The 14,156-nt window shown below is 40.1% G+C and overlaps 1 protein-coding gene across 1 annotated transcript in view; it reads left to right on the top strand.

Moving 5' to 3' along the window:
* The window catches only part of ttc27 (tetratricopeptide repeat domain 27), a 140,949-nt gene that overhangs the window by 78,572 nt on the left and 48,221 nt on the right, over nt 1–14,156 (top strand). Inside the window, exon 11 of the mRNA XM_071899853.2 lies at nt 4,192–4,287. Within this exon, the coding sequence (XP_071755954.1) occupies nt 4,192–4,287 (96 nt within the window). The remainder of the gene's footprint in view (nt 1–4,191; nt 4,288–14,156) is intronic.

The raw sequence follows: 14,156 nt of genomic DNA, 5'->3' as shown, positions 1-14,156 counted from the left end.
AACGGTTTCTTGGCAAACTGTGTTTTTTTCCAGTCTCTCGACACTCAGAAATGTGCTCTGCACAGCCCTCCCCGACTGTGAAATGTAATGCCGGCAGATATCAGTGGGTGATTGACACATCCCATTTTGTGGAGGGTGGGCGGAACCACAGAAGAAACATTTCATGCCGGAGTGTCAAAAGCTCCGTAGCCAAGAGCTCTTTCCTTTAATCGTGACAGCTGATCAGCTTTACCTCCGCGGAAACCTTGTTTGAGCTCCGGTGAGGATGTCAACCTGCTGACTGGATCATGACAGAAGGACATTTGGACATTTGACAAACCTTTGTTTCTCCTCTATACCTCAGTCAGAGATGCCATCTACCAGCTAACATTGTCGTATGTTGACTCCTAGATGTCCTTTACTCTTGAATATCAGAAGCCCTTTGGTGTTGGAAACTCAAAACAGTTTATTTATTATTAACAGATTATTTTTTGGGGCATTTATTAGATAGTTCAAAGTAGAGAGATGGGAAGGATTGGAAGGATGAGAAGGATGCAAAAAAAACATCAACAGTAAAAGTCAGGTTTTGGTGTCGTCAACTAGATCAGTGATTCTCAACCTTTATACTCCTAATTTAGTCCACATTAGGGCCATGGACCCTCATTTGATGAGATTTTGTCTCTCGACTCAAATTTGAGAATATTTTTATTGTTAGATATGATTTTGTCCAGAATTCCATGACTATCTGTATTGCAGGTAGAGAAATAACAGTGAAACTATGATCAATTCTTCTACATTCTCTAATTCTCTAATTGTGTTAACTTCTTGTAAATGATGACGTTTAATAATTCATCAGTTTGCTGGGGACCCCCTGGAACCCCCTCAAGGACCCCTGGTGGTCCCCGGACCCCACGTTGAGAACCACTGAACTAGATCAGCGACTCATCGGAAGTCTCTGCTGAGCTGATCAACCTGACAAATTCATCCAACGTTCCAATAGAAAAGTTGACCAAAGCTGAACTTTTGGCAGCCACTGACCAACAGCCAATCAGATTTTTGTGTCTACTCTTTTTCCTACCGATGTGACGACAATTCTGTAAATGAACATTCTGCCTCATGACAAAAAATAGATGATGAGAAGTTGATCACCACAATCCAGGCTTTTCCTGTGCTGTTTAATTATTTCTTAAAAGAATACAGGAGTAAAAGATTTCTACTACTTTGACCTTGAATTCGCCAACTTCTCATTTTATAATCCAGGACCAAAAATGGGATTTTTTGTGTCTCTTTCAAGGTCCCCACGGGTCCTTGAAATCCTTGAAAGTTTGTGAATTTGATAAAAAAAAATCAAGGCCTTGAAAGTTTTTGAAAATATACATAAATAGACATGGGTCATTGAAAGTGCTTGAATTTATATTGTATGCTGTGCTGTGTTAGATAAGGCAAGAGACCACATAGTCTGCCATCACTAACACAGCACAGTTGAGAAGTGTTCACACATTCAAGCCTCTCTCTCTTTTTAATTGTTGTCTGTGAGCTTCTGTAAAGCCTGCTAGTTCTCATTATAAAAATTCTCAGTGTTGTAACAGTAATTAACCTTGATCCGTGTCTCAAACTATGCCGTGTTGGGTCCTTGAATTTGAGGGAATTGGGCCTGGAAAGTCCTTGAAAAGTCCTTGAATTTGATGTTTAAGAAGGTGTGGGAACCCTGCTCTTTTTTCACCTTAGAGGTAGCCACCGAAACAGTGTAGCGGGTCAGTATTCATCACAGACTGTTATTATACAGGCATGGGAGGCAGTAGATGCCTCTCTAGGGAATTCAAACAGAATTCCCTAGGAGCTAAAAACAAATCACTTTTTGATCTTCTCTTGAATGGGAGATCTCTTCTATGTATATATATATATGTATATACTTATGTGCTTCTATTTTTTTATTTTTTTTATTTTCCATCTCTGCTTCTGTCCAGAGAAGGAAAAAATGTATTGTCATTTTGAATCACCAGGCACTATTCCTTCCATCTTCCCTTCATGTGAAATGTTGTCTGTTATGCTTATACTTAAATTTCCTCTTCATTTCCTATGCAAGGAGCCCACTCACATCTATGTCTGCAAAATTTAGATGTCATTTGTGATGCATGCAGAACCAGGATCATTTTAAATTGTCTAACTTTCCCTCATATGAGGTCAACAATTATGTTTTTTTTTACCTATTTTGTAAAAATGGTTTGGTCTGCTGAGCATGCCATATCAAAAGTTGAAACAAGATTGTAACTGTGTCATAGGGTGAGCATGCCTTCAATAAATTGACACTAATACAACAGATTGATTGTTTTGGAAATCTGCTATACGCCTTTAAATAAAGAGCAACCAAGATTGTACAGGTGTGGTAATTGCTGGCATGTTTGGGTTGGTTAGGTTAATGTTATTTTATTTTATTGCACAGCGGTAGAGGAGAGCTTATTGTCCGTATGTGAGAAGGTTAATTGGTGAGATTGAATGGTCTAAACTAGAGCTATTAATGCACAGCAATAATTTTGAAACATTCATAAAAAATAACAGTTAATTATGACGTGACGTAGCACGTACGCATGCACGCACACACAACACATAAGCACCTTGCTTGCTGAGATTGATGGAGAAGATGGATGAACTGGTAGGCGGAAAGTTTAATTTCAAAAAGTTGCCCGGTGGCTTTTTGGACAAAACAAAAGTTATATGTACAGTTTGCAAAGCTGAGTTAAGTTACCATGGAAGTACTTCATGTTTGATATATGTCACAGCAAAACATCCAGGTGATGTGACTACTGGAGGGCGATTAGTCACGAATCACGATTAATCACAGCAAACATTGAGCTACTCCTTCAGAGAGAGGAAAGCTCTTGTCTATGTGGGTGCGTCAATTGGATGCATTCTGTTTGTGTGGTATCACCATTGACTGTCATGTTCACAGTTGGGACTGGGGATGGGACGGGGTTAGTCTAGGGAGAGGGAGGCCCACAGGGATAATTTTATCTCTGGTGGGAATTCCACATGGGGACCCTGCCCAGCTGGAACCACAACACCTAGCCTCGTCTAGGAATGAGCTTCTGTATCGCCTCCTCTCATCTCCTCATCACTGTGCGAGTCATAACTGTGAGTCGAACCCAAATTAGGCATTTGATAGACAAATGTACCTCTCTCAGAAAGATCTGGGAATTGGAATGGGAAATGTTGCATCACAGCACTTGGATGGAACAGCTTGTACTGGTCAGAGATGCCATAGTTCAGTGGTTCTCAACCATGTGCCATCGAGACCAAAGAGTCTACAGGTTTTCTTTCCAGCTAAACACTACAGCAGCTGATTTCACTGATTTAGCCTTCAACCAGAGATGGGGAGCTTATCACCTCCCACTCCCATTCTCTGATCTTTCCGAGAGAATGTTTATCATTGTGTAAGAGAGAATATTTGCCTGCTGTCGAAGGAGACGATAACAACTGGGGTGGCAGTCAGCTGTGGCTCATTTGACAAGGCAGCCCGAAGAGAGAGAATTGTGTTGACTGTTTGCTCCTCGTCTTTGCGGATGTTCTCTGCCAGCGTCCATCGAGTGCCTAACAACCCCCTACGCCCATCCACCTCCATCCTGTAAACCTGTCAATACCCAGAGAGATAAAGCACAGAGATGAGAACTAGATATATCAGACCTTGGCAAAAACCAGTCAATGAGACTCCACGCATTTCAGAAACACATCTCAATTGATGACAGTGAGTTTGAAAAACATTCTGAGACATGGGGTGATTCATCTTGCAGGTAAAAAAAAGAAAAACTGTTCTCACTGGATAATGAAATGCACTTTTGTTTTGCAGTACACACTTCAGTTCTGGGTTTGCCATTTAAAATGTGTCTGAAAGATCATGGTTTCACCTGTATATGAAGTCCATATATACATATTACAACTGTAAAATTGCAGTAGGTACCTGACAAATAGATATGACAATTTCATTGTTAATACTTAGGGTTAGGGACTGTGGATTTACAATATTAAAATCAGGATTTGACAATTTGCAGTTTGCAGGAAAGCTTTAATTTCATGGGCAGGTACGCTCATTTGAGTTAATATTACTAATAATAATTGTACAGCTCTAATTGCCTTTTCATTTATGTATCAACTTCTGAATGTTTTTTTTTTTTTTTCAATACGCTGAAGTTTATCTCTTTTTTTCTCCTCCACCAGGCGATAGTGGACTACTTTGAGGACAAGAACTGTCCCGTGACAGAGCGCCTCAAGGTCTTCTACTGCTGTCATGCTCCGCCCAGGTGGGCCGTCCAGGTATGAAACACCTTATTATCATCAACACATATGATTGGTTCGCTCATTTTATGTTGATGGTTTCTTAATTGCAATGTTTTCCATGTTGTGAGTCAGAATGTTTTTCACATTATAGACCAAGAGAGGCTGTACACAATGTCTAGCACTTCGTTAACATCTCCCTGCATTTGTAGTCATGTCCATACACACAAAAAACAGGAAAATATTTCATGTTTTTTATTCACTATTCGTAATATTTAGAAAGCGCACAGTATGTTCAGTTTAGTTTGTGCATCTAATCTTCCACCACAAAGAATTCGGGGATGACTGTGTATCGTAACAGACTGATTGTTCTGTGCATAAATTTGCAACCAAGTTGACCTAACAAATGAACGTATGAATGGTATAAACAAGGGGGTAAATATGACAAATATGGGAAATTCGAAAGTCGGGATTTTCTATGATCCTCAAGTTCCCGAGATGTGACGTTTATGAGCAGAGAGCATGGAAACCTTGTCAACAACTGATGGTAAAATGTTTTTATTATATTTTGAATTAAAATATATTACCCCATATACAAAATGCTAACTCATTTTAAAGATTCTAAAAATAGACTATAATAATACTTTATTCTCTAATAATACTTTTTTTTTTTTTTTTAATGATTGGCCCAAAGGGGGCGCAACTTCGTTAGTTTGTTCATCCATGTGTCATATGCAATTGCAGGCACAACTGATCACATTTTGACTAAATGGCAATGATAGATCTCACCACTGCACTCCAGCATTTAAAAAAATTAGGGGGCGCTACAATTACAGTTAAGAACAAGGTGACATATTTGTTACTGATTGGCTGAGAGGTGGGACTGCATCATTCACCAGGGACAATATATTTATTGTTGCTTTGTTAGATGCTTCTGGTTACACTCTTTTCAATGCGACTTTTATCATCCAATCACACCAGGACGCATAAACCAGGCAGGTCTTAACATTCCCAAATCATATTTTATTCCCGTGAGCCTGACCACATCCTGAGGTGTGATCAAACAATAAAAATTATATTCAAAAGACAAGTATTATCGCGGCATTAGTTGCCATGGAGCTGTCAACTGACCTTCGCCCATAATAGGGTTGAGGCTTTTTCCCCAACTGTTCCCCCGTCTGCTGCTTAGGCAGCTCATGGGAATTCAAGAGTGATTTCACCTCACATTCGCCATGTGGTTCCAATGTTATAGTTGACAACAAGTAATGAGCCACTCCTTTGTAATTTCTAAGGGAGTTGTCCTAGTAGTCCCTCTCTAAAGCCAAGTCTCAACAGAGTGGTGGAACATTCCGAAAGTAACCCACTAATGCAAATCAAAATTAGTGAGTTAAAAGGAAGGTTCAGTGATTTTAGTTTATCACTATGTCCACTATTATAACATTCAAAACATTTTTACATCAGAGTTTTTGTCTCTGAGAAATCAGCACCAGCCTCCTGTTAGCATGTTAGCAATGCTAGTGCAAGTCAATAGGGTATGAAACCACTGCTTTCAAAATCTCATTCAAGTGCTTTGAAAAGTTCTATTACGTATTCTTGCTGCAGCTATGGAAGTATATGGAATGGCTTGCAAGTAATTTTAAGAGGTGTAGTTTCATACTCCATTGACTTGTGCTAGCATTGGAGGAGGTGTTTGCCGATTTCACAGAAACACAAGCTCTAATGTAAAAACATTGTCACATTGTAAGAGGGGACTTCATTAGTGATTTATAAGGCAGGCTTATAAAATCGCTAAACCTTCCGTTTAATCACATCAGCTGTGATTTTTACCGTTTGGCTGTAATATAAAGATTTGATTCATGTTGGGATTTTATGTTTCATTGTGTCAACTAAATAATCGAATAGTTGAAAATCGGGATAATTCACTAGTCACACCACCATCTTGGACCAAGCCAGCTGGGCCGGGATTGACGTTTATGTTAGTACCCTACCTCTGATTGGCAGAGCTGACTGAAGGCTTCACTTGAGTGTCAAATTCAAAGAACTTGAATTGATAGAACGGTCATTCCCATTCAAATCAGCGTTTCAGGATGATTGGAGCGGTGGCCAAATTTATGTATACTGTTGGGCTAGCTTCTGTATAAACCGACTTACGGCAAGTCACTGATAGGAGAGGTTTTGTAGCAAGGACCAAAGGAGCTTCTCCATCGCCTTGCTGCCAATGCTAATGTTGACTAGAAGAGCTAGCAAGAGAAGTACAATCTTTGATACTGCTATGTTAACCTTGTCGCTAACGTCAGCTTTCAGTTGAGTATTGACAGTTTGCTAATCACTCATGTAACAGGCACATCTGCACAGTTCTCAAGCAAGTGTGACGCACTTTACGGCCTTAATGCCCAGACTTGTGTTGTCACCATAGCAAAAATTCCATAATCGCCATTTTATGCTGTACTAGCCAAAATACCATGGCAAACAGTGGAAGGACTGTTCAGTCCATTAAAGTTCTCTGGTCAAAATACTACTAATTGGTGTCGGTGTCTATAGGCTCTTGACTCCAGAATGCCATAATGCAAAAAGGTATAATAGAATAGCTGAAAACTGATGGGAGGCTGAACTACAGAGTTGCATCTGCACGATTTCTAAACGGATAAAGGATAAATAAAGTTTTCCAGTAAATGCATCGAGGAAGGCAATGCAGAAGTCTTGGTTTGCAATGGCATGAAGGAAATAATTAAAGGTATTACTTACTGATGGAGCTTGATACCAACATTTTAGACAGGCTATGCTAATATTACGGTTTCAACATTAGCTAAAGTTGTAACAATTAGGCTAACTTTACTCACACAATGTGATGCTCACGAAATAATATGCTGCTCATTGGTCACAAGGTTGCCTTTGGTCAGCGGATGTCGCGGTTGGGCGCTTTGTTCATTACTGCTTTGAACTCAATGAAGACGTGCATAAATAATAATTGGGCTTTTTTCATAGTTTTATAGTCAAGCCTGTTTAAACCCTGCAGAAAACCCTGATCTGTGTCCTATATATTTCAGACCCAAAGACACCACTATATCTAGTCTTGTGTCCTTTGGATCCATGGCCATCCCGAGGTCCGTGTCCACTAATAGAAGAGCTATCACCATCTATCAGTGTCGGGCCACTCGTCTTTGATTAGCTACTGTGCATCAGCGGCCCTCTACTCTGGACACTTGGCATTCAAGCTATAAATCAGCTGCAGGCCTGTTTGAAGTAGAGGCCGCTCGATGATCTGAACTGTTAAACAGAGACAAGTACAGTACCCTTTTGTCCTCCGTCAGCTGCCAGTGTTGGAGGCCAACAGGTTAGCCGAGTGTGTGTGTGTGTGTATGAACAAGCACATGCTGAAAATATCCATACCTGAGTTTTTGTGAGCCGTGTGTTTGTTTCTACGTCTGTGTATATTTTTGGGAGATCTCGATTGAGCAATGGCTGTTTTTTGTTTGTCTTTATTAGGAATTCCTGGTAAGATGGCTGTGTCGAGCCTGGCTGTGTGTGTTTGTGTTGCTGTAAGCACCTTTCCTGCCACGTATTTCCAATTTCTCTCCTCAGCTCTATAGAAGCGGCAGCCCCCTTGCCAGGTCATTCTTAACACTGGCCGTTTTTAGCTCTGGAGGTCTCCAGTGTTTTTCAGAATACCTTTCAGCTACTCATTGAATAAAGCCCACTGTGTGCCAATGTTGTCATATTCTGCAGCGAGAGCTTCGATGTAACCTGCATTTCTAATGGAAGCTGCAGCGAGTTCTGGAACCTCAGCCTCTAAACTAGGACTAAGTATCTCTTAATCCAAATCCCCTGCCCCTCTCAAAAAGGATTTGGGTTTTTGCCAGGCTTTTGTAAATAAAAAAAATGTTCTTAAATGACTTGCCTGATTGAGTAAAGGGAACCCAGGTAGCATTTATTCATAAATATATTGTTCTCAAAACAGTGGTGTCAGTGTACTTGCAAAAAGCAACTATTACAGTCTCAATCTGTTGCCAAGACAGGCTGCTTCATGCTTTCATTCGGAGAGAGAAGGGAGTTTCAGGTACGATATTCAGCAAAATCTGAAGAATTACTCTCTCAGTCCAGTAAGTGACACCTCCAAAGCAACAGATAGGGGGAAAATTAGATTTGCAGATAAGAAGCGGCGCACAGGGGTTGTAGAACTCAGCAGTAATGGTCCTTTCAACACTGGATGCATTAAGCGAACCACAAAGCATCTTTAAATTGAAATGAAAACCTCAGTTGTCAGGATTCATCTTAAAAATCCAGGCACAGAGATTCGAGAACATAAAGCCAACATAAGGCCACATGCACAGAGCTGGATAGGGAGGAGAGTTCAGAGAGAGAGAGAACAGTAAGTAGAACTAGCAGTAACAGAGAGATTTAGACCCGTAGTCCAAGAGATGGAGGAGGAGCGGCAGAGAGAGAGAGAGAGAGAGGGATCAGTCGGGAAGGAGACATCGCCCAGGCGGCATGTAATAACTGAGAACAGCAATAAAGCTGGAATTGAAGAAGCCCTATTGCCGCCTGGGGAATTGAATGCACAGGCGAGGCAGAGGAGGATCGCAGCAGCCGCCATGATGCATTTCCCCACACTGGGGAGAGGCGTGCCCTGCATGTAGCACAGCTCCGAAGGCCATTTTGTGTGTGTGTGTTCTTATACTTCTGCCTTTATGAGAGCCAGTTTGAGTTTTAGACCTACGGAGTGAGGACATTTTTGCAAAGTGAGGTCATTTTGGCCGGTTCTCACTTCTTCAAGGGGCTAGTTTAGGGTTAAGATTAGAATTAGGATTAAGTTTAGATTAGGGTTAAGATTAGAATTAGGATTAAGTTTAGGTTAGGGTTAAGATTAGAATTAGGATTAAGTTTAGGCTATGTTATTTTAGGATTTGGGTTTAAGGTTAGGGTAATGGTTAAAGGTGTGATCAGGCTTAGGGTTTAGGGAATGAATGTTGTCAATAGAATGTCTTCACAAGTATAGTAAGACAAACTTGTGTTTGTGTCTGTGGGACTTGAGCGTTTTCTGATTTTTATTTTTGTATTTATTATATTATATTCCTGATCACATCCCTTTGTTTGTGTGTGAGCTTGATGAAAAGATTCATCAAGTTGAGAGGGATTTGGTTTGTAGAAAAATCGTCTTTTCAATTTGATTTTTAAGCATTAATACAAACAGCCTTTTGTCAGTATAATGCAACGCTTGACTTGTTCACATCCTGCATTTTGCATTAGCAGGCATTAGCAAGATTCTCAAAAGTACTCCGGAAATTGAGGTACAGGGAAGCTCCTAGCACTCAGCTCCATGTGTTCCGTCCCCCATCTGCGTTTACCCAGTTTACCATTGGTGTCACGTCTTTCCGGCCATGTCTCCCTCGTCACATGATGCAGATCGTTGACAGAAAGAGGGATAAATTCAGATTTATCAGCCCTGTCATTGCCCTGGGGGAATGGGATATGTCACACACCATAACCAGGGAAAGGTGTGTGTGTGTGGTGGGGGGGGGGTTAAAGAGGCCAGGAGGTAAAGATAAAAGCCAGAATCCCTGGATTTACTCTGTGACAACCCAGATGATCAAGACTTGACTACTCTAGTTAAGTTGCCAGGCGGAGTTTGTAGGCAGTTAGGAGGTGTGTGTCGTGTGTGTGTTTGTGCTTGCTGGTGGTCGGTGGATGCACACGTGTGTGTGTTCTTGCATGGGTGACGACACAATAGAAAGAGGTCTTAGGTCAAATGAGAATGTATGGGTGCTTCATAGATAATGCCTTCCAGCCACAGCTGGGAATGAATAGAGTAGGGGTTTTGTTTGTTGGTAGGTGTGTGTGTGTGTTTAAGATAAGATGAAACTTTAATGATCGCTGTGGGGAAACTGGGTCACTGCAACAGCAAATAATTGGATATAGATAAGAATATGACAAATAGAACATTTCGAAGATAATACAACAAATATTTACAACAATAAGAACATATTGAATGTAATAGAACAAATAGGACATATTGAAGATAAAGATACAACATCCTCATCATGCTAATACAGAACTCTATGGAAAGACTTGGAGGTTAACAGATGTTTGCAGTTTATAGATCTTAGGTTTATGTTCAGTCATAAATTATCTGTTTTGCCAGTTGTTGTTTTTTGACAAATCTCTTTATTGGTGAAAATAGTACTGATACAATTCAATTCAGTTTCTGACAGTGTTATCACCACTTTTCTTTTAAATCCCCACCTTCACATCCCTACATAGATCAATCAAAACAAAATAGAAACAAATAAATAAATAATAAATAAAAAAGAAAGAAAGAAATGGAAATCAATAATTAAGATGGGGGAGAACTCTTCTTTAGTCTAAGCCAGTAGGTTACAGAATATCCTTTGACCAGACAGATCAGACTGAATAGACATAGAAGGTACCAGGTTGTCTAACTCAGTGATTCTCAACCTTTTTCATATCAAGGACCCTAATTTAGTCCACATTAGGGCCACGGACCCCCATCGTTAGATATGATTTTGTCCAGAATCCCATGACTATCTGTATTGTAGGTAGAGAGATAACAGAGAAACTATAATCAAAACAGTCATTCTTCGACATTCTCTAATTGTGTTAACTTCTTATAAATGAAATAATGCTGAAGTTTAACAATTCATCAATTTGCTGGGGACCCCCTGGAACCCTCTCAAGGACCCCTGGTGGTCCCCGGACCCCACGTTGAGAACCACTGGTCTAACTGAATGAGTATTAAAACTAGATGTAGGGAGCAGGCCTGTTTATCAGAGTACTCTGTGTCAACACTGTCATCCTTCAAAAAAGCCCTCAAAACCCACCTTTTCACTCTTGCTTTTGACCTCTAATCTTCTACCCCTCCCCTCTCCCCCTTTCCTCCCTCTCGGTTCACGACTCACATTTTTATATTTCCCTTCTTTTCTCATCTATTTTTATCTTTTTATATGTCTATTAAAATTGTTTTATCCTGTGTTTGTAAAGCGTCTTTGAGCACTGAGAAAAGCGCTATAGAAATGTAATGTATTATTATTATTATTATTGTTATTATTATTATTATTATTATTATTGTTACTCTGGGGGAATATTAGGTAGATTATCAAAATCAACAAATGGTTGCCATACCTTGGAAAAACTGTTGTTGGTGCCTCTGAGGGCAAAGTAGATTTTTTCTAAACGTGAAAAACATCACATCTTCTAGCCATGCAGAAAACGAGGGGGGTTTTGGAGATTTCCAAGCTAATAATATTCTCCGCCTGGCCAGAAGTGTAGAGAAAGCGATGACATTGGTATCGCTAGACTTGCATGGTAGATGCTCAGATGGCACCCCAAATATTGCACCAGCTTTTTTTTTTTTATTGTTAAATTGATCTTAAAGAGTAACTAAACCCCAAACCCAAATCTTTGGTGAAGCCTGACACCTAATGTTGAAAAGTAGGGTACTGAACTGGCCTTCTGCCATTGGCTGGTCTTTGTGCCATGTGATGTCACCACCTGTTGTACTCAAGGGAAAGGTGACATCACCTGGCACAAACACCAGCCAATAGCACATGGCCAGTGCAGTACCCTACTTTTCACCATTAGGTGTCAGGCTTCACCACAGCTTTAGGTGGGGTTTGGTTACTCTTTAAAGCCCCTACATGTAGAATATTGACCTCAATATGTCATTCTCAAATTAATTTTGATAGTATAATGGATGTCAAGGAATGTAAAATTAGTTTATTCAATGTGTTGCTTTCTATGTGTTTACTCTATGTGTCCCGGGGTACAATCTGGCACAAAATGTGCAGGACTTACGGCACAAAGGGGCCTCAACCAAAACAGGAAGAGGACTGCCTCACTCTACTTGTTTGTAGCATGGAAGTATTACATTATATTATCGTTGAACAAATACACAGACTTGGCATTAGTACAGACAAGTATTAGCCTGTTAGCCAAAATGTTTCGTTAGCTGCCCAAACTGCACATACTGTATGTAAGGCAAAACTGCTTTGCTAGCTCAATCTAGTTGAAGCTAAAATATTCACCAGCAAAAGTATCTTTTGTCACACAGATTAGCAATCAAACACACAGTGATACAAACACCTTGCGAGCGAGCATTACTGAATACGACGTGAGCATTAGCATTGGACCAACTTAATAAATTCCAAACCTTATATGCAAAACCCTGCTTTGCTTGCTCAATCAATCATACTGTATCATCAAAAATATTTTTTGATCATACAGTATAAAATGTAAAAAAGTAAAATAAAACTAAGCATCTTTGACTGACTGACAGACTGACTGATCTGAATTTATCTCCTGATGAACACATTTTGTGCCATAGGAAAAATAACTCTCCTCCTTACCCAAGTTTATTCCAGTTCCATTAATCAGTTTGCATTAGAACAATTTCACGTCACCTCCTCTGTATACATGTCTTCAGTTGGGATGGGGGGGTGTGAGTTTTTTTGCGACAGCTGTCGTAAAGTACTACCACTAACGGACTCAAGGGGTCGCCAGAGTCATCAAATTTCAAATTCTACAGATAGAATTTGTCCAATTCCAGGTAGCATTGAAACGGTCTTGAAAAGTCTTAAACTTGGGTTTCTGAAACCTCTCTCACTCTTACCCACTCTCTCTTTCTGTCCGTTCTCCCTTCACTGCTCTCCTCTCTTTCCTTCTGTCCCATCGGTTACCCAGGCTTGTTCAGATAAGCCTCATTAATGACCTCTCAGCATTTCACAACAGCCATCCATCCCTTTCTCTGTTGGCCAGAAACAATGGGCCTCGTGCAAGAACATTTTCGTATTCTTATCTTAAATTTCTTGTACTTTTTTCGTGAGATGGACTCGTACGAGTGTGCCACGTCAGATTCACCAAACGCTTGTATCTTCAGAAAACTGTAGTAAATGACCTGCGTAAACATGATGAATGGCACCTGTTCTAAATGAACGCGCGTTCACGAGAATTGTGAATTTGCATAATTGACGCCCCAATAATGCCATATAAGGTTAGGCGTCCAGCCCATATGTCGGGAAGCTTCATTCATAAAAATGACACGGAAGACTAAGAAGTCTACCAGCTCTGAGACTGAAGTCCTACTATCAGAAATAAGTCAACCAAAGCATATAATATTTAATATAATTCAATAATGGAATCAAAGGCCCTGCTAAAGCCAAGGAATGGGAGAAAATAACTTGTGCTGTTAATGCAGTGTTGTCTGTTGTGCGTTCCCTTACGAAAAACAACTATAGTATTCCTATACATTTTAGATGAATACTAAATAAATATCCCAACAAAGCTAATTCCCTATAGGAATATTATAGTGATACTACAGAAGACAAAAATACCATGATAAGGTCACTATAAACTCACTATTGAGTACCACAGACACTCTTAAGTCCATATCTGAGTATTATAGGAATATTATAGGACTATAGTGATTTGTCATTAGGGCACCGTCACAGAAATAAAAAAAAAGAAATGGCTTGACATGAAATTAGATGCAAAAAGCAAGGCGATCCATGACTACAACAGGAGGGGGCCAAGAGGAATTCTCCGTTACACAGACAGATGAAAGAATAATACCTGCCATAATTGGCGATATAGCAGTGTCAGTTGTCCAGCGATGGCGCCCTGGACAGCGACTTGCGAGGTGCAAGTCGCTGTCCAGGGCGCCATCCTGGTAAGACCTAAAGCCATTTCTCTTTTTAAAGTTTAGATTCACTTGCACCCACATTAACGTTATCAACTGGAGTAAAATAGCCTAGTAATCAGATTTATCTCCCTCTATAATGTATTTCCCCCAATACAATCTAACCTTGCCTTTGTCTCATCTGAATGTTTGTCAAATAACCTGGCAATTATTAGTGTTTTTTGTTTTGTCTTTGTATTGAGCGCACTTATAGGCTACT

This window comes from Centroberyx gerrardi, chromosome 15 (assembly GCF_048128805.1).
Source record: "Centroberyx gerrardi isolate f3 chromosome 15, fCenGer3.hap1.cur.20231027, whole genome shotgun sequence".
Classification (NCBI taxonomy): Eukaryota; Metazoa; Chordata; class Actinopteri; order Beryciformes; family Berycidae; genus Centroberyx; species Centroberyx gerrardi.
Note: the sequence above shows the minus strand (reverse complement) of the source record. Positions and strands in the feature narration are given on the sequence as shown.